General features: G+C 31.1%; 3 protein-coding genes across 3 annotated transcripts; 1 reads left to right on the top strand and 2 right to left on the bottom strand.

The window, feature by feature from the left end:
• Window positions 1-3,041: 3,041 nt before the first annotated feature.
• On the top strand, window positions 3,042-4,513 carry LOC107027332. Its single transcript, XM_015228515.2, has 4 exons — window positions 3,042-3,709; window positions 3,793-3,885; window positions 3,965-4,041; window positions 4,211-4,513. Exons 1-4 carry the CDS (start codon window positions 3,356-3,358, stop codon window positions 4,236-4,238), a joined length of 552 nt encoding a protein of 183 aa, XP_015084001.1. The 5' UTR covers window positions 3,042-3,355; the 3' UTR covers window positions 4,239-4,513.
• A 3,245-nt stretch (window positions 4,514-7,758) lies between these two features.
• LOC107007782 (magnesium transporter MRS2-3) lies at window positions 7,759-16,002 on the bottom strand. Its single transcript, XM_015206552.2, has 6 exons — window positions 15,479-16,002; window positions 14,199-14,435; window positions 13,922-14,050; window positions 13,161-13,321; window positions 12,003-12,249; window positions 7,759-8,239 (listed from the first exon to the last, which is right to left on the bottom strand). The coding sequence occupies exons 1-6, from the start codon at window positions 15,911-15,913 to the stop codon at window positions 7,952-7,954; spliced, it is 1,497 nt and encodes a 498-aa protein (XP_015062038.1). The 5' UTR covers window positions 15,914-16,002; the 3' UTR covers window positions 7,759-7,951.
• Window positions 16,003-23,088: 7,086 nt separating this feature from the next.
• On the bottom strand, window positions 23,089-23,657 carry LOC107028590. The gene has a single exon (XM_015229720.2). The coding sequence runs from the start codon at window positions 23,565-23,567 to the stop codon at window positions 23,367-23,369; it is 201 nt and encodes a 66-aa protein (XP_015085206.1). The 5' UTR covers window positions 23,568-23,657; the 3' UTR covers window positions 23,089-23,366.
• Window positions 23,658-24,759: the final 1,102 nt, after the last annotated feature.

Below are 24,759 nucleotides of genomic sequence, written 5' to 3'. Positions count from 1 at the left end.
TCTGCCCCCTTCACAATTATTTCATCTTCAATGTCCATTTTGCTACTTGCACCTCCTACATCTACTACTTGTGCAAATCACACCCTAAATTGTTTTCTTTTAACTTCAAATCATATCTTAATCTAAGTCATATTCAATGCCTTGTAAATATAGAACTATCAATGTAGTTTAATATGTGGTTAGAGATATTTTTTTTGCCGATACAAACTTGCTCGTATTATCGATCTTAAGTTTAGATTTAGAAAAAGATATTTATGATAGACTGATAGCTAATGTAAGAATAACTAGCTTCATGATGCATTTTCATCGTCTTGGACGTACTTACATGGATACTCTTGACGTGATATGAATTTAAACGGAGAGTCATGGCTAGTGAATTCTAATCTGAGCTTATATATGAGACTATGTTACCATCATTTAATGGTTAAAAGAAATAATTATGGTGCATGAAATTTGAAAATTAGTGTATTGAAAGGTTGAGTGTCAATATATGTTGACGAGTGATCCAATGAGGAAGAGCACATGATTTTGGGGCAGTGAAAGTTTAATCTATCTTTGACTAAATCCTAAAGCTAATAAGCAGAGGCCACCACATAAGTATTTGGCTAAGTACACTGATACCTTGCTGCACATAAATATCAGTATTTCATGTGCGCATTCTTATTGTTCTGCTCATGTGCCTCATACTTTGCACCATTCCCTATAACTTCTTCTTTTCTATTAACGATAATGTTCAGATCAATTTATATACATTTAAATTATTATTCACTACTTCCCGTTTATATTAACACTAAGTTGTCTTACTTTTGTTAAGATTAAGATAAGATCTCACTTTACTCATTTGAGTTTCAATAAACGGATAAAAATTTATATTTATTAAGTCTCTCGTATATTACGGAAGCTGAAAGTCTGAACGGATAAATTTAATTTAATTTTTAAAGAAAGGTTGGTAGAGAAACTAAATTGAACAAGTGAACCTTGGAATGAGTAAGATATAGAGCACAATCAACTAATTGATTAATTAACATGATAAGAGTACTATACTCCAATATGAGTATATTTAAACAAGGCAAGATTAAAGATTGAAGTGTGTGCGCACGTGCATACATGTGTGTATATCTGTTGGAAGCTCCCAAATAGGTCATATGCACACGTGCATACATGTGTGTGTGAGTCCGTGTTAAAATCAAAATGACTTCATGTGACTTCCCTTTCGTAATAAATGTCTAAAATCATCCTTATCAAAAATTTTACTCATATCCGATATTCATATCATATTAATTCATAATAACTAATATATATTTTAGTCACGATATACTTATATGCCTTTGTATAAAGAATGAATATATGTAATTTTTTCTTATCGATCGCTAAGTAATTCTCACTAAACCCTCGTTCGTATCTAAGAATTTAGATTAAACTAGTTTAATGTATATTACTACTATATTATATAGTACTAAAGTGCAAACATAGAGTTTTCTTGGAGATAAAAACGAAGTTAACAGACATAATCTGATGTCTCAAGCATTCCACGTCAGATTCTTGTCTGAGCATATGGCCATTTGAACTTTTTAACATAATATTATTTTAATACTAAATATACACACACTTGATTTAAGTCCCACTTGCTTTTTAAAACTAGAGTAATATTACAAATTTTATTACTTTTTCTGGCAAAAAGAGTTAGAGCACGATACATATTTAGAAAAAACTAGTCAAATGTTGTACCTTAATTTTGACTCGATTCGCTGACTAAACTGACTGCTAATTAATTAAGTAGCATTTTTTCCCTCTATAATTTAAACACTAGTTAATAAAAACCCCACAGTTCTCCATTGGATTCAAATTCATATATATATATATATATATATATATATATATATGACCTAATATGGCCTAATGCCTCAAAAAATATTTCTATTTATGATAAGTTGTTTGAAAAATCACTTTTTTGCGAGTAAGTGTAATTTTTAATATAATTCACACGAAAAATAATTGTATGTACCCATTTTCAATTGAGCTTATAGTTGCTAATTTTGTCATCAATCATAATTGTCGATGACAAAATTTTCTGACAATTGACATTCTATTTAACAAAATAAGGTATGCTTAGCTTCTTCATATTGAATTCTCGCTGTATGTGAGTGCATATTAGGAATTTTAAGTCAATAGATATACGTACTCATATATATAGATTCTTTATCGTAAATTTAAAATATTTAGCAAGCGCATATCTGCTGTTTTAGATGTACACACGATCAAAGGAGAAGCTACATGCAAACCAATGAAGAGAGTGCACTTAATTAAACTTTCTTTTCTAAGAGATTATACGAAGTATGTTATTACTTTCAAATTTGAAAATTTTAGATCTCTACTATTAAAAGTTGTTAAACCGTCACAAATTTACTACTAAGAAAAAATGTTTTTCAATATATACATGTACCTAATTATTAATTTTTGAATAATAGGAGCCAAAAATTAAATTTGTAGTGGGAAAGAAGAAATTAATAAAAGGATAGAGGCTAGAGTTGTCCAAATACTGAGGAAGATTGAAAAGTGTACCTTCTCTTCTGTTTTAAAACGTACTCAGTGCCTCGCTGTCCACCATGTGATAACGTTGTGGCTCCGTTCCCATCCATTCCATCAATTTCTTCTCTTACAAATACACCCATATTACTTAACACCCCCCACCCCCCACGCCCAATTAAAACGGGTGGATAAGTTGAACCCATCATTTTTGATACCGGATATAATATCATTGACGATGACTTAAAACGGAATAATACATACAAGTCTAAGTAAGACTTACAAATTTTTAGATTGATATATGTACATGTTTAAAATGGATGATACATATTATGAGATTTAGACTGCGAAAATATCACTAATTTAAAAAAATATATATTAAATTTAATAATAAGAATCTTTAAAAGTTTTAATTCTGAATCCGCTTAAACCTAGCGCTCTTTGTCAATGCCTAACTGTCATTTTGTGATTGATTCATATATATGGGAGAATAGAGTGCTTGAGTACAAAACAGGTCTAGGATTTCAGCCTTGATTCTCTTTTGGTCTTTTCCAATCTCCACTCTCATTTTTTGGCTTTTTCCTCTTAAAAACCCCACACTTTTGTTTTAAAAGGACTAAATAGATAGAGTTAAAGAGGGGGATGTGTCACATATTTCTTGGACTATTTAGCAACAACAAAGGGTGTCTCACTACTCACTACTAACAATACTTGTCTAGTGCTTTTGCTCATCATTCCCAAACACACACACACAGAAAAAAAAAAAAAAAAAAAACTTCCCATTTGAATTTTTTTTCTTTTCTGTTAGACATAGAAAAAAAAAATCAAAATGGATTATGGTATGATGGGAGGTGATTCAGAATGTAGTAGTGGTTGTGAGTCTGGTTGGACTTTATACTTACAAAATTCTTATATAACTTGTTGTAAAGGTGAAAAGAGTTTAAAGCAAAAACAAGAAGAAACAGAGGAGGAAGAAGATTTGTCAATGGTATCTGATGCATCTTCAGGACCTCCAAATTTTCATCAAGAAGAAGAATATGGACATAATATTATTAATGGTGCTCATTATTATGCACCAATTAGTAATCCAAAAAGGCAAAAATCTAAGGATAAAAAACAAAAACAAAAACAACTTTCTGTACTGGATGATACAGCTAGTTCACCTATCTTTGATTTCTCCAATGTAAGTTTTTTTTTTCTTCTTGTTACTAAACATATAAATTTATGTGTTACATTGTGACATTATTTACCTACTGTTTGTTACAGAACAATTTCAGTAATATCAACAACAACAACACAAAGTCAGTGGAAAATAATGTATTGGATTTTTCACAAGGTTATTCTGCAACACATTTTCAGGTACTTAAAAAAACAATTTGTGCATGTATTAATATTTATTTTTTTTGAAAAAAAAATACTAATAATTAGTTTAATGCAGGGGAGATCTACATACCAAGAACACTATGGTTATTTCCAGTCATCTTTACTACCTGGAAACAAATTGCAAGAAAATCAGTAAGTTCTGTTTTCCCTTCTTTTTTTTCTCGCATAATTAGTAGCCTTAGAGCAACGGTAAAGTTATTACAGTTCTGTTTTGTGCACGGAGCTGCTCATTTATTTTATAATATAAATAAGTTATTTTGATGATTTAACTAATATTTTTTTTTATTTTTTTCTTGAATAGATGGTTTGAAGAGAAGAGGTGGGGATAACAGCTATCAGTTTGTTTAAAAAAAAAGTGCTGATGTTAAATTGCAGCCAAGTGAATGTTTAGAAAGTGGGAAGGAGTTAAATTTGTCAAAGCAAAAGGAATTGAATCTCTAAAGGGATTCTTGTTCTTTTTCTTTTTTCTGTTTTTTTTTTTTTTTGGTTTTCTTTTAGCTGTCAATGCATTGGGAAACAGCTTTAAGAGAAAAAAATGGGAGTTAATTTCCTCTCTAATTATCTTGTTGTCAATGAATAGTAGCTACAGTTTAGCTCTTCTTAAGATCTTGTTGAACAGCTTTTTCTTTTTACTTAATCACTAGCATAATTAATCCAAATTCGAAATGAATGAATCGTTTACTTCTTACCAAAAAAATATTTATTGTGAAATCATATTGCTCTATTGACCGACCATTTATGATGCATTATTTATTAACCTCAATTAAATCAAGATTTCTAGAGAGGATATGAGAAATTTGGTCTTATTCCTCTTAGGTCAGCAATCTTCTACTTCTAGTCGAAGAAACAAATAATCATAGTCAATCAAGCCAAAAAATATTATTCTAACAATATCCTCAATTTAGTTTTCTATTGATTTACTAGACTTACAATGGAATAAAACAGGACTATAAAGTAATAACTTTCTTTTTTTTTAATTAAAAATAATAATATGTGATTAGGTAAAGATTTGTTGAAATTCATTTTGAAAAGCTTTGTGTCCAGTAGAAGCTGTGACCAAATCTTGGAAAATGCTTGGCTATATAATGTAGACAAGACCTTATTTGTCTCTTGGTGTCCAGACAAGAGTACATTCTGATCATAGTCAATCAAAGATTTATTAATTAAGAAGAGATGAATTAAAAGTTTTAGGATAATTGTAGAAAAAAATAACCTTATAAACATTTTGATATTTTATGTGTTAAAAACAATTGAACCTATGGTTATGGGTAGTAAGAGAAAAATGTATAGAGAGAAGCCAAAATTAATATTTGGAATATTTCTTATATGCAAGTTCATGATCCTTTTTACAAGTGCAGAGATCCTGCCTGAGATTTGCCTGACCCAATGCTACATGCTATGTTTTAATTTAATAGTATAGTCTACTCTTTATCTAATTTGGAAGCATCTTCAGTATAAAAATTATTTTATATAAAAATTATTTATGGACTTATAGTATGTTTTACTCCCTGAATTTTGTCTGCTATAGCTTGGAAGTTGTTGTTGGACTTGATGTCATGCATAATTATATGCCTTTTCTTTATTTTTTGGACTTTTCCCACTTAAATTCTATTTCTCAAACTACAGTTATCTTTCGAGTACAAGAATTTAAAAAAAGGAGATAACATAAAATGTAATCGAGATCCCAAAAAACAACAAGTAATCGATTAAACACTAATTTGAAACGTAGGGCTCACGGCTATCACTATCGCCATTGCCACAATCGATCGTCATATATAATTATTATCACTAACCTTTAATTTTTACTACAATCATTACCACTCGTCATTATTATTATCAACCACCATCATTATTAATCATAATCCATCAGTCGCCACCACCAACTATTTTCATCTACCATAACCACTAGCTACTACTCACAACATCAACTTCACACAACACTTGTGATCACCATCACTAGTCATTACTATCATCAGCCACCATCGTAATACTGTTGGATTATTGATATAAAATCCTAGATTAGTTTCATATTTTATTAACTTAAATATAGAAAAACTTTAAAGATTGCAAATATTTGGAAAAACAAACCGTCTTAATTTTTTTATTATTTAGATTCTAATTCATCATAGAGTACGTAGTATTTAGCTTCCTAACCTCAATTTACTTTTTTTTTTATACCGCAGCATAGGCCTTCACACTTCAAACAAGCGCATGATCTATAGACCACGAACTAGAATTGTGATTTACGTCACGATAAGATGTCTACATCATATCCTTAGAGGTGTGATCCTTCTTTGAACCCTAGATGGTCATTAATAATTATGTAATACGGAGTTATTATTCTCTTTCAAGAAGTTGGGACATAAGAATATCCTTAGTCCAACAACTGTTTTTTCGTATATTCCTATTATCATCAAATAATAGATTTAAACAGTAAGAAAATAGTGAATCCACATTATGCTCCATGTATGAACTCACTAATATAGACAAGATCAATGTTCTATTTTACTAAATAATCATTACAACTCCTCAAAGGAAACAAGGGAAGAAAAATTGAGTTAAAAAGACAAAACAAACATGGATACAAAAGGAAGATAATTAGTTTTTTTTTTTTTTGGTTCATTAAGATGATTTGTGGTAGATAGGAATCAAGAAAGTATGGGGCAAAACATTGTTGTCCTACCAACTACCATCAAAATAAAGCCTTAGAATTCAATTCCCTCTAAAAAGGCACACACAAGTTCCTAACATTTAACTTTGATATATGGTCCTGAATTTAATTTTTCACCTTGTACTGTTCCCAATTCTCATGACAACACAATACTCTTCACCTTCCATTATTCACTTTTATTTAAAGGCCCACAGGAGGCATGTATATGGACTGTGTTTATTATATAAACATGCACAAAACTGTACTTACATCACAACCCGTACCACAAAAATACAAAAGGCTGGTAACTTGACTTGGATGTAACAGGGCATGGATCTATCTCTCTGCAAATACTTTACTGTTTTTCTCAAAGTTGCCCATACAGTTTCCTCCAAAATGGAACTTTCATTTCCATTTTTCTTTCTGTAAAATTTCTGTCCTCCTCCTTTATACAGATTTGGGACCAGTGATCTGTCGACAAAGTAAGATCTTCACCAAAAAAGTCTCGAGGATTCAACACCAAAAATACACACACTAAAAACATCTAACAAGGCAAAACCACACTCTAGCTGAAATCTATGGGCAAGCAAAACAACAAGTTGCAATATAGTGGACATCATAACATAATCTTGTGAATATCTACGACAAGCAACAACATATTCAGTGAAATCCCACAAGTGAAGCGTGGGGAGGGTAGAAAAATTTTAAAGAGAAGAAATAAATGGTTCAAGTTACTTTTTCGTTTTCATTTTGCATGTATTATTAAGACAGAAAATGTATGACAGAGGAGGAAGGGTGTTAGTACAAAGAAATATCTTAGAAACAGCTGGCATAAGGATCATAAATTGGAAATGCAGTTACGAGGTCATGACACAAGTTAAAAGAGGACCACCAGAAACGAAAGATCAGATCTGATTACTACTATCAGATCGTTTCAGGTTTCTAAACTATAGTGGACTTGGCCTTTAAACTCTCACTGCCAACACTGCAACCTTTCATGTAAACATGCAGCATTGAGTTTCACCACACAATGTATCCACAACTCAATATAATGATGATCATTGTGAACTTTATCAAAGGTGACCACCATTCAATAGAAAGGGCTTGGCCTCAGATATGGTGCTCATCTTTTCACCTTTTTCAGGCTGTCACAAACTTACAAAATGTTGAATCTTGTCAAACTGTATCAGTATAACAGCTAAAATAAATTCCATCACTTGAAACCATTCATCAAAAAAAACATGGTTGAGCTAAAATATACATTTTCAAGTTTAATAATTATTTCGGAGAATCAGATACACTTGTTATATAGCACACTATATAATTCACATTATCTTGTTTTTTTATCTGTCAAATTGAATTACATGTCAATATCTTCACAATTCTCTCTGTTCACTCGAGCAATTGCTTGTGCTTACCCCAGGCAATTGCAACTACATATAAGAAGAGACTGCCAGTGGCACCACCACCGATTGTCCATAAGAATTCCGGCATCCCAGCTTTTTTTTCGTCGAACAGTTCAATGTTAATGTTCATACCGAAAATTCCAGCCACAACAACAAAGGCACTAACCACAAGAGTTGCCGTTGTTAACATGACTCCCATTTGCAACAGATGGTTCTGCTTGTCATCCAGCATGATGTTGATGTAGTCTTCTGTGTCATCCACATACTCACGTAGCTGAAGAAAATTAAAACAGATTCAAAAGAGAGAGATCCCAACAGTGGAACAAACTAAAGTTCAGCATCCATGTATACAAAGTAGTTAACATTGAATCTGGTTTAGGTGAAAACAAAGACATTTATATAGTAAGTAGGTAATAGAACAACAGTTCATGTCCAAATTTGACTTGTGCGATCGAACTTCATCTCTGATAATGCTATTCCAAAATCAATGTCATTATTTGCAATTACAACCCACATGCAGTGGTTTTTATCCAACATTAGTTTTCATCTAGAATCCGAGCTTTGAAAAGTCAGATAAAATTAACTGAGAAAGGGAATAGCTAGAGAAAGTCAAACTAGGATGCAAAATAGAGATGACAAATAGAAGAATGCAGTGCATCACCTAGGTTGTATCATTAATAATGCACATGTGAAATGGTGATGCAAAATTATTCTGAAATGGTGTACTGGATGCTACAGTCTACCTAAATCTTTAAGGTATCTGCATAACCGAGGTCTTCTTCTTCCTCTAAATACAACAAAATTCTTTCTTGATAAACTTAATTATAACTAGGCCATGATGCAGCTTTTAGTTTATAGTTTCTTTAAATGTTAATTGATAAAGATTCACCTTTTACTTTGTGTTCCATGTGAAAACTTAGCATTGTTGCTCACACAAAGAAATTAGACTGCATAATCTTACTGATGTGATTTCTTCTTCTGGTAAATGTATCAGAATCAAATGCCATTTGAATGCTAAGGTAATTGTCTAAATTCTGAAGCTTGGTTGGTTGTCAGGTTCTTAGTTTCTCTGCAAGCTACACTTCATTAAAGATTCCATTCGAGAACATACTTCTGGCTCTATATTTAACCATTATATACTCTCTTGCAATAAGAGAGTTAGCCATACAACTGATACATATATTTTAATGTATCAACAGAAATTGATACACATACTCTCCAAATTCTTCCAGAAGCAAATTTCAAGAGTTGCACAACTAAGGGGACATAATTTCAAAATTAACTGTTGGTCAGCGGAGGACAAAAAAATTATTAAGAACAGAACTTCACTTAATCAAAAAGTTGGATTGGACAGACTTCAAAAAACCAACCTATCTAAAGATCTGTACCCTGTTTTTATCAGGGCTTCACAATCACAGCCTGTATCTGTTCCTTTTTCTTAAATCCTCTTCGAAGAATTATAGCACATTTTCTTGAACACCCTTCTCTACAAATGAATAGTAGATTTGCAGCGGAGTCTCATCCTTCTAAAGCTAGGGTGACCCCATTGTTCTCCCTCTCATTCCTCACTACACCATTAATTTTGGGAACCACTGCCTTCATTTGCTCTAATACCATACCTCAACTACTTCATTTTGAAGCTAATTACAAATAACCCAAGTTGAATATGAGATGTCTGGTGGACATCATTAATTTATTTATATGATCAGAAAATTATTTTTGGATAGTACAGATAAAGCTTTGTATCTATACATTTGCATAGATGTCTAGATGGTTTGTAGGAGATTTCTTCAACTTTGAAGCTTACGTTTTCTCCTCTCATTCTATCCTCCAACCTCTTTCACTTTTTCTCTCTCTGGAAAATGGCCACTCTGGTGGCATGCAAATCAACTATTGCCATGAGCATCCTAGTTTAACATGAGGCTCCCTCTAATTACAAATGCCCCTCAATGGACAGGACCCAAAATTACATTAATCTCCCTACTCCTAAGTTTGGTGTGATAAAGCTAGTCTTTTTAGATGATCGGAACTATAAAGTTGGTGGAGAACAGAGACAAAAAGGACCTCAGAATTGTAAAAATTTCCACCGGGCTGCCTTGTATCAGAACCCAAATCATAGTTCTCCCAGCTCAAGAAATCAAAATAAGAGTCTCAAACCATTTGTTCTAAAATTCAAGTTCATAATAACTCTGTGAGTATGATAATAGAGTATCTTATCCTCTTTAAAGAAGTTGGGACATAAGAATATTCTCAGTTTAACAACTGTTTTTCAGTTTCTTTTCCAACTTTTCTTACTCCCATTATCAGGTAATAGTGGATTTAAAAAGTAAGAAAATAGTGAATCCACATTCTGCCCCATGGATGAAATCACTATTATTTGGTATAAAAAAGATTACTGTTACCAATTGTACACTAAATGGTCATTACAATAACACAAATAAAAGAACGGAAGGAAAATAAAAAAGCAAAAAATAATGAATAGGAGTAAAGACAACAAACATGGATACAAATAGGAGAAGAGGAAGGTATCCCATGGAATTAGTCGAGGTGCGCACAAGTTGGCCCCGGACACCACACACCACAGTTATTAAAAGCAAAAGAAAAGGAGATGATTAGGTTTTTTGGTTCTTTAAATAAATTTATGGTTAGATAGGAATCAAGAAAGTATGGGGAAAATCATTGTTGTCCTACCAACTACCATCAATATAAAGCCTTAAAATTCAATTCCTCTAAAAGGCACACCACACGTACAACAAAACACTCCTCATCCCAAGAGAACCATAAATGGCACTTTAGGCCCCTTATCTTTCTGCCATTTTCCTCTTTTGGTTAAGGCCCACAGGCATGTGGTTATATATCAGTGAGAGTGAACATGCACAAAAGTGTACTTAGATCACAACCCTTATGAATCCTACACACAAAAATACAAAAGCTGGTAACTTAAGTTGGATGTAACAGGGCATGGATCTATCTCTCTGCAAAACTTTACCGTATTCTCTCAAAATGCCCATCAAATTTCCACAGTTGATCCAAAATTACGTTAGCCTCCCTACTCCTATGTTTTGTGTGACAAAGCTAGTCGTTTTAGATGATCAGACCTATTTTCAGTCAAGCAATCATGAGTTACGCAAATAAAATTGGAACAGCAATTGTACTTTCGATTTCTCTCTACATCCATTAGTCCTAATCATTAAGCAAAATAGAACTGGGGCTTTGGGAGTAGTCCCTTCAACACTCATTTAAATTTGAACGGAAATGTAACCCGAGAGTCTCCGAATGGAAGGAAAACTCTTTTGTACAAATTTTGGAAGATTCTTGCTTTATTTTTTGTTTTATTATTTTGCGAATTTTTCAGTCTAACCATGAAATTCCAATCGGCATAGGTGATTGCTGAGATGGTAGAGAGCCATATATTTATCAGAATTCTCTACTTTTTGATAGACAAGGATTTTCCCTAGTGTGGTTATAGAGAAAATGGAATATCAATAAGTGGAAACTCAGCTAAATAAAATTTCTATAAGATCAACAGTTCAAGTAACACTTGTAGGCTTTTGATGGAAGTAGTCGAATTTTATCCTATATCCTTTCAACCTCAAAAAATGGAAGTAGTCGCATTTACATATATGCACATAATAGTACAAATACACGTCCAATAACATGATAGTTGAAGTTTTACGAACTCTTTGTCAAAAAAATTAAAGAGTCTACGGGAGTTTTACCTTAGTAAATCAGCCCCTTAATTGATGCAATGATATTGGCAAGGCAATTCATGCAACTAATTAAAATGGGTCAAGCATCTAGATGAGTATTTAATGCATCAATTGTGCACCCACTAATCATTGTTAGCTACAAACAGAAAGGTACCCATCCCAAAATATGAAATAATATTAGACAACTTTTACAAGTCCAGTCCAAATTATTTTGTGTAAAGCATTCTTTTCATAGATTGCAAAAATGAGTCTTATAAATGTCTTGAAGCTAAACTAACAATCTATATACTTGTCAGAGTAATTCAATTATCTAGAAAGATCACTCACAGTGTTCAGTTTATTCAATGTACCGTCAATTTGAACAAAGTATGCTTCTAGGAGCATTTCAAGCTCCTCTACGTCAAGATGCTTGCTTATGGCACTCCGAGTCGTGCTAGTATGTGTCCCACGACTACCTCGGCTAAGAGCATTAGGGCCACCATACAAACGTTCCTGGTGTTGGTCAATATGTGGAGTGTCTGCATCATAACTTGTGGAACCTGCATTTGCATCCATTGAGATTTCCACAGGAACCCTGACATATCAAATAGCTTGAATTTTAGGAATAACATAGAAACACTGATCGACATCACCGACACCTCTCAGGATTGCGCAAAAGCATTTTTAAATAGCATTGATCAGTAGTTGTCTCAGTATCCAAGACCAGATCTGAAGAAAAGTTCATCATAATAGCATTGTTTTAACAGTCAAGAAAATCCTCCACACTAGTCACATTTTCCCAGACTCTGGGATCCATTCGGCTTGATAGAGAAGAGTTATAAGGCAGTAATATCTGCAGGGACACTCATTCAGGGCAAGGCATGACACATTAATTCACAAGCTCAATGTGGTCAGATCTAGATGATGAAACAACATAACAAAGACAAAGACAAACACACTATAGAACCGATAGTGTTTACTTTTTATTCTTTAGAAAATAAAGGACCAATAGCATCTCAGCAGATGGAAGTAGCATTAACAAATGTGTGCATACTTTACTCTGCTGGCACATCAGATCAACTATAAATAGTAATGAGAATAAAGGTATTGACTCTATTGGTGCTCAAAAGATTTTCTTTTTTAGCTATTCATACAATTGTGCAAAAACTCTAAAAGTAAAATGAAGCAGGGAAAGAGACTGCAGACTGGAGATCCAGATAGTGGTGAATAACAGCTTCTCCAAAGATTTTTTATCATCTGTTTGAAGGGCAAAGAAGATGTGGATAAAGTAGCACTAATGGATAATATATTGTCATGACAGGCCATCCTGGCTTCTCCCAAATGCAAGTTATCTACAAATGCAACCATTTTCCAAGAAAAGTTTTGAAATTAAACTGCTTAGGCTCAACATGTTGACGACAGACTAAGGGAGATCCTTCTAGTTTACAAATATAGAGGTACTGAAACACAAGGGGGAGGATAAGACATCAGAAATATATGACATACCTATCATCCATGTTCGACTGAATAACTTCCTCATCGATGCCATCTTGTCCGCTTATAGAGGAAACAGAAGAATTTTCAAGTTGTTCCATCAGCTTGTCAGTTAAATACATCTCCGCCATATCTTCATCATCATCGAGTAGATGCTCCAGTTCATCTCTCACCTAACAATGAAGAAATGCAGATTTGAGTACCAAAAAATTTGTAGATAGCACATTTCAGAGCAATCACTCAAAAAGAAAAGGAACATAGTAGTTCATTTTGTAACCCTTTGTCTATCAAAGTATTCTCTTAAGAGTAATGCTAGAAATCAATTTTGAGGCTTAGATCTACAAGCAATTTGCAAACTATAACCGCAGTGCCTCAAAACTAAACCATTCTAACAGATGGTACGTGTGAAACACTTGCTAGAAAACTATATTAGTACATGTTGACCTTCTAACAGGGAAAAGTTATTTTTCTGAGTATCAGCCTTTCTAAAGATATATACACATACATAAACTTCAATGGAATCGCATTCCATAAATGAATGTCATTAATGTTATCATTTACCATCCTAATTTTCATGCCTTGAGATTTGTGTGGAATTGTAGAAAAAGATTAAGACTGAGTAGACCGTTTCAGTGTCAAAAGCATAAAATATACCGACAAAGTTAGCATCTCAAGTATTTGATCCACTGCTAGGTTTCTCATGAATTATTTAGTAACAGTTAACCAAGACTGCTAGCATACTGAGAGATAAAGAAACTTTATCAAATGTATACCTTCTGAACACGTCCTGTAATAGCAACCAAGCGACTTTTGATTTGACGAACACGTTCCAAGTTGAGAGTACTAATCTTTGAAGTCAGCTTATCTAAAGCAGGATGAGCTTCTTGCTCCAGTGTCCTTGCCTGCTTGAGAAAGAACCACAAAAACAAAGACCAGAAAGACGGCAAAAATGAGCAACAATACAGTGATAACTAACCAACTCAAACAGCGCAATTAAGCCCTGTAACAGTGTTTGGCACATTTGATTAAAGCAATAGAATTATGCTTCACCTCATTATCCAAGCAACTGCAAGCAGCCTCCAGACATGCCTCCAAAGCAACAAACTCAAAAGGGAGAAGCTTCGGCCCATCTCGATTCTCACCCGTTAGCTGCTTCCCATCAGCCTTGTTCTCATCCATTGATTGGAAGTTTGCAGAGACGTTCGGAGGTGAAACTTCTTCAGACTGAGGCTCTTCCAGATCATACAGATTTGTCCAGTCTGCATTATTGCCACCCCCTCCAGCTTCCTTTTTCACAATTACAACAATTTTATCAGATCAATTATCACAACCCCTAGTAGTCCTCTCCCCTCCTCCCATATTAAAGCAGATATAAGTACAAAGTTAAGTTTGAGCACAACAAGTTATCCAAATTGAGATCGGTCATACAACAATAACATACCCAGTATAGTCCCACAGGCCACAAGTGACTATAAATTGACATAGGTCATAAAATCTAAAATTTTAGGCACTGAAAATGCAAAAAAGAAGTCTATTATAAACCAAAATGAGAAGGCAAAAATGGTTAAACTTGAAGCTTCTGCTAGATGGTATAAATACAAATTTCTTATTTATTTTTTTCTAAATCTAAAATATAACAAAAAAGGGATTTTGACTCTTGGCCTGTAGTGGGTAATTGGTTTGCCGCATTAGGTATCAACACTATGGCTTTCAACATGGATCCCCCGAAATGATAGAGCAGTTGAGGCACACGTGTAACAACCTAGAGATCCCAAGAATCCCACTCAGGTCTAACCCGGCACATATATTTGTAAGCAGTAGCAGACTCCGGTGGATTAGATAAAGTGTGTTTAAGTGGGCCGAAACACCACCATCATTAAGAAAAAGGTATACATATGGAGTGGAGTATAATGCAACTTTTAATAGCAGTAGCAATAATCATGAAAATAGGAAACCAGTAATTTTGAACAGAGAATTTCAAACATGACAATATCCAAGAGCCTACAGAAGGTTAACCTAGCAATGTATAAACTACAAGTATAAAAGTTAAGATTGGACATTTTACAATTTCATCAACTAAATACTAAGAAGAGAAACACACATAATCGATTAAACACCCACAAAGCATCAAAATGTGAAAAGAAATCATTTTGAGTTGGATTGGTTATATGAATCTTCTATATCCACTCCCTCTGTTGGGTACGAAATCATTATGATAAAATTCAGATAACTATTATCCATACATTTTATTGGGGTTGTTTACATGATTCTATACCTACTAAAGCATCAAAAATTGATCATTTATCAGAATATAAAATTAAGAAAATAACCTGGGACTTGGTAGCTTGGTGATGACGCAAAATTCTCCGTTGAACCTCTTCAACAAAAGGAGCAACAGAGGGATCCCTAGCGTTGAGCAAGAGGACTTCCTGGGCGGTAATAATAGCCTTGATATGCTCCAAATTGATGACGATAGCCCGTTCACGACCCAACACAGTAGATGGATACGAGAGAAGTGGGTCCAATATGCGAAGATCACGAGCCGGAAGTCCAGTCCGCCGCATAATTGCATGTTTCCCGGCTTCCACAACTTGGGTCTGTCCAGTTGAATCCAACAGAAGCCATGAACGTACCCCGGTGGCCTTCTTTCGCATAGCAGCGCCCACGGTTACGCCGCCGGGGATGACGGTGTTGGGTCGGATTATATCGGCGTCATCGTCCGGCGACGGAACGGAAAACTTCTGCGGCGGAGTAACGCCCCTCATAATTTAATAGAATCTCCGGGATAAGCTAAATCGGTGAACAAATGGCTCAGAGAGTATCTAATTATGCTCCCAACCCGCCCAAAATTTCATGGGTTGGGCATATTTTTAGTTTGATATTAATTTTAATTTGAGTTTATTGCAGGAATTATTTTTAAAAAAAAATAATTATGCGTTCATTTATTTTATATATATTATGCAGTTTATAAAATTAATGTTAGGTCATTCTCATTCCATTAAAATAAATAAATTTAACATATTTATCAAACGTAAAATAATTATAATTATAATAAGTTTTTTTTAATTCTAAACAAAATATAATGAAAAATATTTCAAATAAAAATAAAAGTATATAAGTTAATATTATGGTAATATTTTGATTGAGTTGATAGCTCCTTACTAATTTCATGAAGAAGTTATATTTTAGATTTTTAAATTGTGGTAGATATTGTCTAAACAATTATTTAAGTAATGTGAAATATTTTAGAAAAATTAAAAAAACCTACCTCCACTAGAGAGAATACAGAAGCAACAAAATTTTAATAACAAGACCAACAAATTATAAAAGAGGACAGGTATGATAGACTTATGGTTGGGATTAACTCCTTTTAATTTATAATTAAATAATATAGATATAATAAAGTATTATGAATGCATCTACTATATGTGTTTCGGGTTGTAAAGTTCTAAATATTCATAATAGAACTTAGCTTAATTTAAATTGAAATCACTTAACATTTTATCATCTAATTAAAGAGGAAATACTCTTTAATAAGATTCTTTTTTTCATATTTAGGAATCATAAAAATGTTAGGATTTCCATAAATCCATCAAAACTTTTATAGAAACACTTTCCTTAAACCGTTATTTCAATCAATCACAAATCTTTTGATATAATTAACTTTTTTTGATTATATCCTTCGAAAACAAATAAAACATCATTTATCAAAATTACATTTTTAAAATTTAAATATAGATGATTGACTGAACAGAACACAAATCCAGCCAGTGACAGCTTTAACTAGCTAGTTTGTGTAGTTTTGCAAAAACAACATTAAAATCTGTTATCAACTTAAGATTTCACAAAACACCCCTAAGTTAATATTTTTCACTTATGTTTAGCATACATGTATACTTTGCAAATCATCATGTTGGTCATAACCAAAAAATAAAATTGACAAAACTTGTTATAATCAAGGTCCATTATTATCATTGAAATCACAAGGGTTAAATGAAATTAACTGGTTTAATTCGACGCCTCGAATAATCACTGCTGCTGTTGAATTTGCTGGGGAAGTGAGGGATTTGAAGAGGAATTATCATAGTGTTTTGAAGAGAACTATGAATCATGTTGTTGGTATAGAATTCTCTAACAGTTTTGCTCATAAACCTAAAGGGTGCAATAACACATACAACCAATTTGCTTTTCATATTTTTAGGCTCTAAGGAGTTGATATATTGAAATGATTAGAAGCTTTAATTTGTGTGTTGGTAGAGATGAAGATGGATGTATTTATAAGTGTATGAGGATCGATCGGTGAGTTTAATGTTATAACTAGCTAGCTAGTCAATGTAATTTATTACCCCTTCCATTATTTTTTCATCGTAATCTATTTTTTTCCATCACACTGTAGACAATAAAATTCGCGTCGAGAAAACAATAATCAAGAACGGAAAATTATAGCAACAATCGATTTTATTATTTCAAATGAGAGTGTTACAATCTCTATAATTCCTCTGAATTCGCCTTTTCAAATATAAATTCAAGGGCTTTAAAGCTTGTTCTTGAATCTACGATGTTGATCTTGACTTTTATTTGAACTCAAGGGCTTCGAGCTTGTTCTTGAATTCGGTGGTCTTGATCTTGATCGTTCTTGAACTTGAATGCTTGAATTCTTAAACTTGTAGCTTTGTAGATAATTAAATGGCGTTTGTACCACATAGTTTCTCTAGCTTCTTGTTTAGAATTTTCTGTCTCTTTTCTGAATTATGAGGACCCCTATTTATAGTTTTAGAATAGAGGAGTTGCGATTGGAATAGGATTCCATTCAGCCAATCAGATTAAAGTGACATGGCATTTGGGCTTTATGGAGCGGGCTTGTCATCTTTGACACATGTCATGATTCTATTGGTTTTCTTATTTGACTTGGCATGCCACATCATCTGCACACGTGGCGCCAAGATGGGCTCTAGAATGAGTTGAGATTGGGTTTAACAAATTGGGTTCATCCAATGTTAGAATTTGTACTTATAATTATAAAGTGAGAGAAAAACATATATTTTCTTCCTATATACTTATAATTATACAATATACAAACATTTTACTTCGATTCAATTGTATGCAAAGCAAATTTTATACAAAAATTGCAGCGAAATAGGCAGCGAATTATACAATTGCGCATTATATAATTACAGTGAAATAGGCCAGTGAATTATACAATTGCAGCAAAATAGGCCAGCGAATTATACAATTTAGGCCAGCGAATCATACAATTGTATATGTATAGCGAGGCCAGCGAATTATACAATTTAGGCCAGCAAATTATACAATTGTATATGTATAGCGAATTATACAATTACATATTTGCTTTGGAGCATAATTATGTAAACTTCGATATAACATACAAATATAAATTTTTTATTTGCTATATGTGAAAATTATCCTTTTTTTTTAGGACAAGCATATGGCTTAGCTCAGCCCATTACACATTATCACCCATTGGGCTCAGAACGGGCCCATTACAATTATATAAGGCCCGTAAAAATATTCCTGTGAGAAATACTAGAAATTATGATGACTTTCTCATTTTAAATTGTAAAAATTAAAGGAATCTCATTGTGAAGATAAGAATTATATCTTATCACAACTAATTTACATATTCACATGGAAAATTCTATGACCTATAACAGTGTTTTCGAAAACGTTTTTAGGCGAGTCTCAGGGCGGGGCATATAAAAAACGCTCTAAAGCGTAAATTAAAGAGGTAGATTTATAAGGCGTAAGTCCTAAAATTTGAGGTGTAAGTCTTGAGTATAAAAACGTAAGTCTTGGACATAAAAACGTATGCTCGGGCGTTTATAATTTATTTTTTTCACCTTTTTTGTTTTAAATCATATTTTTTATTACTAGTGTAATGATATTTCTCAAATAATAATTATAATAATTTTTTCTTCATAATTGATTATTATACTTATCTCATATTAAAATCATAAATCATTAAAAACTTTACTTTTGCTTATTTCATTAATAGTAAAATTATAAAATTGAATATATATGAGACTATGCCCCATAGATCCATGGACTCACGCCTTGTATCTTGAGACTTACGCCTCGCCCTGTACGGTATAAAACGTCTCGCCTCATACCCCTACCTTTTAAAACACTAGCCTATACCCATTATAATGTCCTCAATTTCATCTATAAAATTTGAAATTCTGTAGTAGTGATTATGTTAAATAAGACGTCCGAATCAAATTTGAGTAGATTAAAATGAATTAACTTATAAATTGATCATAAACTGAGAAATAAATTGTGTCAAAACTAGTTCAATTCAAAAGTGATTTATTTTAGCTGGTAATATCAGGTTCCGTTGTATAATTGAGTTGCTAGAATTTTGATTTATTACTTCACAATTCACAATCACATTGATATATACATATTTCCAACTTTAAAGAACTTATTTGTCTTTTATTTTATTTTAACAAAATTATTAATGAATTTTAGTTTTGTGTTAACGTTATATTTAATTTATTGACCCAATCAATGGCGTATTGAATCAAGCACTATATATATTGAGTAATTTAGATTGTTGACGACTCAATGGACAAAGTGGTGCCATAATTATTTAACGAGATATTGGAAATTGAACATGGAAAGTCAGAATTAGAAATTAATTCTACACTGAATTTTGTAGTAATATACATACATACCTATTTATGACATTGTCTATTCATCTTCACGTTGTAACGTCAATATAATCCATACCAGGCCACATTAATAAGTACTATCATTTTTTCATTTATTTTTATTTGTTCATTTTATTATTTGTGTATTTTTTTTAAAAATACTATTAACACAAAATGCTTTGTATACTAAGATGATGACTTAATAATGTACTAAACTGAGTTAAGAGATGCTGTAAAAAGAGCCTCAGTTTTCCTTCTCAAACCATTTGAAGTACTCCCTTCGTTCACTTTTAATTAACTAATATATTAAGATTTTTTATTAATATTTTTAAATATTTAAATTTTTATTTTAAAAGATTAAATTAATATAATCTAATTTAACTTTAAAAATTAATTAAATTAATTTTAAAATGATGCAACAGAACAATTAAAAATGGAGGAAGTAATTCACAGCACATGTTGTAATTCACAGCAAAATCAAAAGTTTGGAAAATAGTAGCAGGTTTGACCTCTTACCTCAATAGCGCCGTCTTTAAAAGTCGTAATTTCACTTTCATAGAAAATTTGCACAAATAAATTAATGTTTTCATAAATTCAATTGTGAAATTTTGTCAAACTAAATTACTTAAATAAATTGTATACTAAAAGTGTTAAATGATCAAAAAAATATGGCTAGAATTTGATCAGAATAATGAAAAGAATTACTATAGCTTTTTTCTAAAAAAATTAATTTTTTGATATTTTCAAAATAATATGAGTATTTATTATTTTAATAAGATGAATTTTCTAGATTCCATGCCTTATCCTTCTTCAATTCTTTTTTTTTTTTTGGTTCATTTCACATCTCCTTTCTTGACTTTTTTCTTTGCTCTTATGAAAAAAATTAGAATATGGTGAAAATAAATAATTATATTTAAGCACACCATAAATTCATAGTAAGTATTTAAATTGGTTAAATTCATCCTATGAACGAAACAATAAAAGTATTTATTTTATGTACCTATTAGAACTTCATCAATGTAAATATCTTTTTAAGAGCACAAAGAAAATCATAATTCCCTAAAAAAAGTCATTATTTATTTGCTTTAATGTCAAATTCTCTTTGTATATATAATTAATACATTAATTATTTTTTTGTAATATGACTCAGTTTTAAATACACTCTCTATATTTCAAATTTAAACATTTAGACTTTATGTACTATAAGAAATATACACTTACCTCCAAATAAGTTTATCTATAACTAATTATGTTAAAATATAATTATTGAATAATAAACTAAAAATATATAAATAAAAGTTCTTGTGACTCTATTCTTACAAAATTAATTAGGGTCGATACTTATAAGTATAAAAATTTTATGATTTTTGAAATGTTTTGATGTTTATCATATATAAAGTGTTTTGAGGTTTGCCTGACTTTATTGAAATATTTTCAAATTATACTTACAAAATTATTTAAATATGTATTTTAAATTTATTTGAACGCAACTTCATAAACTTATTTAGTTAGAACTCATATTAATAATAATAAATAAGTAATAGTTCGCATATTATCAAGTCAACATAATATAAAGGTGCAAAACTATCACATATTCGATATTATTGTTGTTAAATAGGATATCAAATATATGTTTTTTATAATATTGTGATATTTGCCATCTCTAAAGTGTTTCGAGTTTTGATTGTAGTTATTAATATAGTTTTAGATTATATGTTAAAATATTCAAATAAATAGCCTAAATTTATTTAAACATAATAATTTATAAAATTATATACTTAGACGTCATATTAATAACAAATATAAATAATGAACTATAAGTTATCAAATTGACGTAATATAGTATGGATACAAGACTATAATTAAAATTAACACGTTACTCTCAGGGATTCTCAACAACATGCAATATTAATAAAATGAATATGGATTCTGAAATTTACAATTGAATGATAATGATTTATATGATTCTTCACTAATTAATTAACTGTTTATACACCGTGTGCGTATTTCTTTTAAAAAATAATAATATAATTTGGGACTTAGATATTTTAAATAACTATTAATAATAATGCAATTTTCGTAGTGATGTCTTGAATTAAGAAAGTTATTTCTTATTTTATAATTGTTTTAATATCAAGGTTGACTGCTCTCTTTTTAATATAATACTAACATTAATATATATAAAATAATCAAATAAGATATAGAATATTTTTTACATTTCATTATTATACCACATTGTTTGTTTGATTTTCATAATAATAATATTGTCCAGATTATGTTGAATTATTATTAGGAGAAAAAGATTTGATATACTCCTTAATCCATGGCACGTAGCTTGCGTTATGCAATGACACGCTATCACTTGCTGAAATAATATAAAATTTGATTAATTAAATTTACGTTAAATAAGTAAAGACTATCTCACAACTCTTTTTTAGGTGAAAAACAACACTATTATTAGTCACGCAAGAGTGAATAATGAATTCCGTAAGAAATTCTCTATAAACGTTTTCCGAATGATGTATGTCACATAAATAGGATTTAAGTATTTATACTTATATCACATTCTCAAATTACTCATTAATAACTAAGATTATAATTAAATATTTAAAAGTATTTAATATTTTTTTTTCTATACAGAGGGTATGATCAAAACTTATCGAATTTTTGCAAATCCGTACCTAACATATTGGATTGGGATTATATGAGTCCGTTTGAATAAGTTGATGATAAATTATTAGGGTTGAAATTAATCATAAGTTACAAATAAACAATTATTTAGTTGTGTTTGAATAGAAGTATTATAACTATACTAATTAATTTTTATTATTTGATAGAAAAACAGTGATTAATAAATTGTTCTTTTTATTTAAATGACTAAATATTTTCCTTACTTTCAAAATGTAATGGTTTAAAAATAAGAAGAAAAGGAAAAACAACAACATAGATTCAAGAGTAAGTTAGGTGTTTTAGAATTTAAAAAATTAATAAGAAAATGTCAAATAAAAAGAAAAGTAATACTAAATATAAGCTGAAAAAACTCATTAAAAAAGGATTGAGATTTTAATTCATAAACACTTAGGCATTTATTACCTGAAATAGATGAATTATAAAACTAGTTCTTTTAAGACAATTCAAATGATGTGAATCCAATTATTTGTGGCACTCAGTATATTAATTTACACGAATTGATTAATATAAATCGCACTAGCAAAATATTCAAATTAGAAGTAATAATAAAAATCAATTAAGATAAAAAAATAATAACGTAATTCCACAAAACAAAGAGATATGAACTTTAATTAGCATCGAAATTACTTATTGATCGGATAAACGTTACGAAGGAAAAAAACAACCCACTTTTTTCTCATTAAAATAAAGAAAGAAATTGAAGACCGAAACGGTTGCCATCGGAAAATGGATATCATCGCCGTCGAGGAACACAGAAACGGCCATTTTTAAAAACCTAATTTATATATATATATATATACACAACTTGAAACAAAGAGAAAAATTCATTTTTTTTTCAAATCTCAACTGTGGAGAAGGACTAAGTTAGACTAGTCTTGCCGGGTTTATCAGCAGCTTGAAGAGTTTTGTCGATGAGCTTACGAGCCTTTTTGCTACGGATCTCCACTCTGACGCTGGAGCTTTTGTCCATTTTGACGTAGGGTTTCTTCGATTTCTTCAACTTCCTCACCTTCGATTTTATCGATTGGACCAAACTCTCCAATTGAATCGCCATCGCCATTGTTGGAGGAGATAGAAAAATATTGAATGATTCACCAAATCAATCTCTCCTATTTATGGATTTTTCTGGTTCTCTATTTTGACTGGACTACCCACCCTTCTTATAAATAAATAAATAAAATTAAATGCCCCTTTGTCCTCCAATTATTACTCTCTTTTGCCACCGTGTTTCGTCAATTCTAAACTAAACAAGCTTTGATTTATTTAGGCTGATTTTGGTGTACTCGGATAGAGATAAAATTTGGGAATACATTTCAAATTAATGTCATTTATTATCTGTATAGTATGATTAATTTTAATATATATATATATATATGTTAAAATAAATATATAAAAGTGAAAATTATTCTAGAAATAATAGATAAATTTATTATCTGTAGTATGATTAATTTTAATATATATATATATATATGTTAAAATAAATAAATAAAAGTGAAAATTATTCTAGAAATAATAGATAATAATCAAGAAGGAATTGATTGTTCAAAATACTTGCTTTTTTCCCTTGTAAGAATAAATTATGGAAATGTAAAAAGTGCTTGAAGTATAATTACAACAACTTCAAATAGTATGTAAATGTGTTAGTATTTTGATGAAGATTTTAGGTGTTATTTCTTGATATAATAATTGATGGGGAAATGGGAATGCAATATGGTCAATTTTGGGTTACAAAAGAAAATTCCAACTCTCGGTAGCATGTACTAAGATATGACATATCCCTTCAAAGTTAAACTCAATAATCCAATCCACTTAATACAAATTTCATTACTTAGTGGCTTGCAAATGCAATCCGATTTCCGTCACGCATTAGACAAAATACAATCAAACGAATAAAGTTGCACATGCTTATGTTGTCTGTCTACATTTTTAACAAAAACATCCAAAAAAGGTTCACACCTAGGAACCTTCATTCAGACATAATTGCTGACCACTCTTAAAAAGTGAATGTCTCTAAAACACAAAATAATGAAATGACACCAATCATCACATGGCATTTACTAAATACTACTACTATAATTGCAAGTCAAAACACATGCAGAACACATTCCATCCATGGCATAGTTTTTTAAAACTTTAAAGTTGAACAACCAAATAATTATACCATTCAGAATAAAGCTATAGACAAAAATATGTAAAACTATAGACAAAAAAACTACAGACAGACAACACTTTATATGTAAAACTACTACATT

This window comes from Solanum pennellii, chromosome 1, assembly GCF_001406875.1.
Source record: "Solanum pennellii chromosome 1, SPENNV200".
Taxonomy (NCBI): Eukaryota; Viridiplantae; Streptophyta; class Magnoliopsida; order Solanales; family Solanaceae; genus Solanum; species Solanum pennellii.
Note: the sequence above shows the minus strand (reverse complement) of the source record. Positions and strands in the feature narration are given on the sequence as shown.

Coding starts and splice junctions, on each gene's coding strand:
- LOC107027332 (XM_015228515.2), top strand. CDS start 3,356: ATGGATTATGGTATGATGGGAGGTGATTCAGAATGTAGTAGTGGTTGT. Junction 3,710..3,792: donor CTATCTTTGATTTCTCCAAT/GTAAGTTTTTTT, acceptor TGTTTGTTACAG/AACAATTTCAGTAATATCAA. Junction 4,042..4,210: donor AACAAATTGCAAGAAAATCA/GTAAGTTCTGTT, acceptor TTTCTTGAATAG/ATGGTTTGAAGAGAAGAGGT.
- LOC107007782 (XM_015206552.2), bottom strand. CDS start 15,913: ATGAGGGGCGTTACTCCGCCGCAGAAGTTTTCCGTTCCGTCGCCGGAC. Junction 13,322..13,921: donor TTACAGGACGTGTTCAGAAG/GTATACATTTGA, acceptor CTTCATTGTTAG/GTGAGAGATGAACTGGAGCA. Junction 12,250..13,160: donor CAGTCGAACATGGATGATAG/GTATGTCATATA, acceptor TTGATATGTCAG/GGTTCCTGTGGAAATCTCAA.
- LOC107028590 (XM_015229720.2), bottom strand. CDS start 23,567: ATGGCGATGGCGATTCAATTGGAGAGTTTGGTCCAATCGATAAAATCG.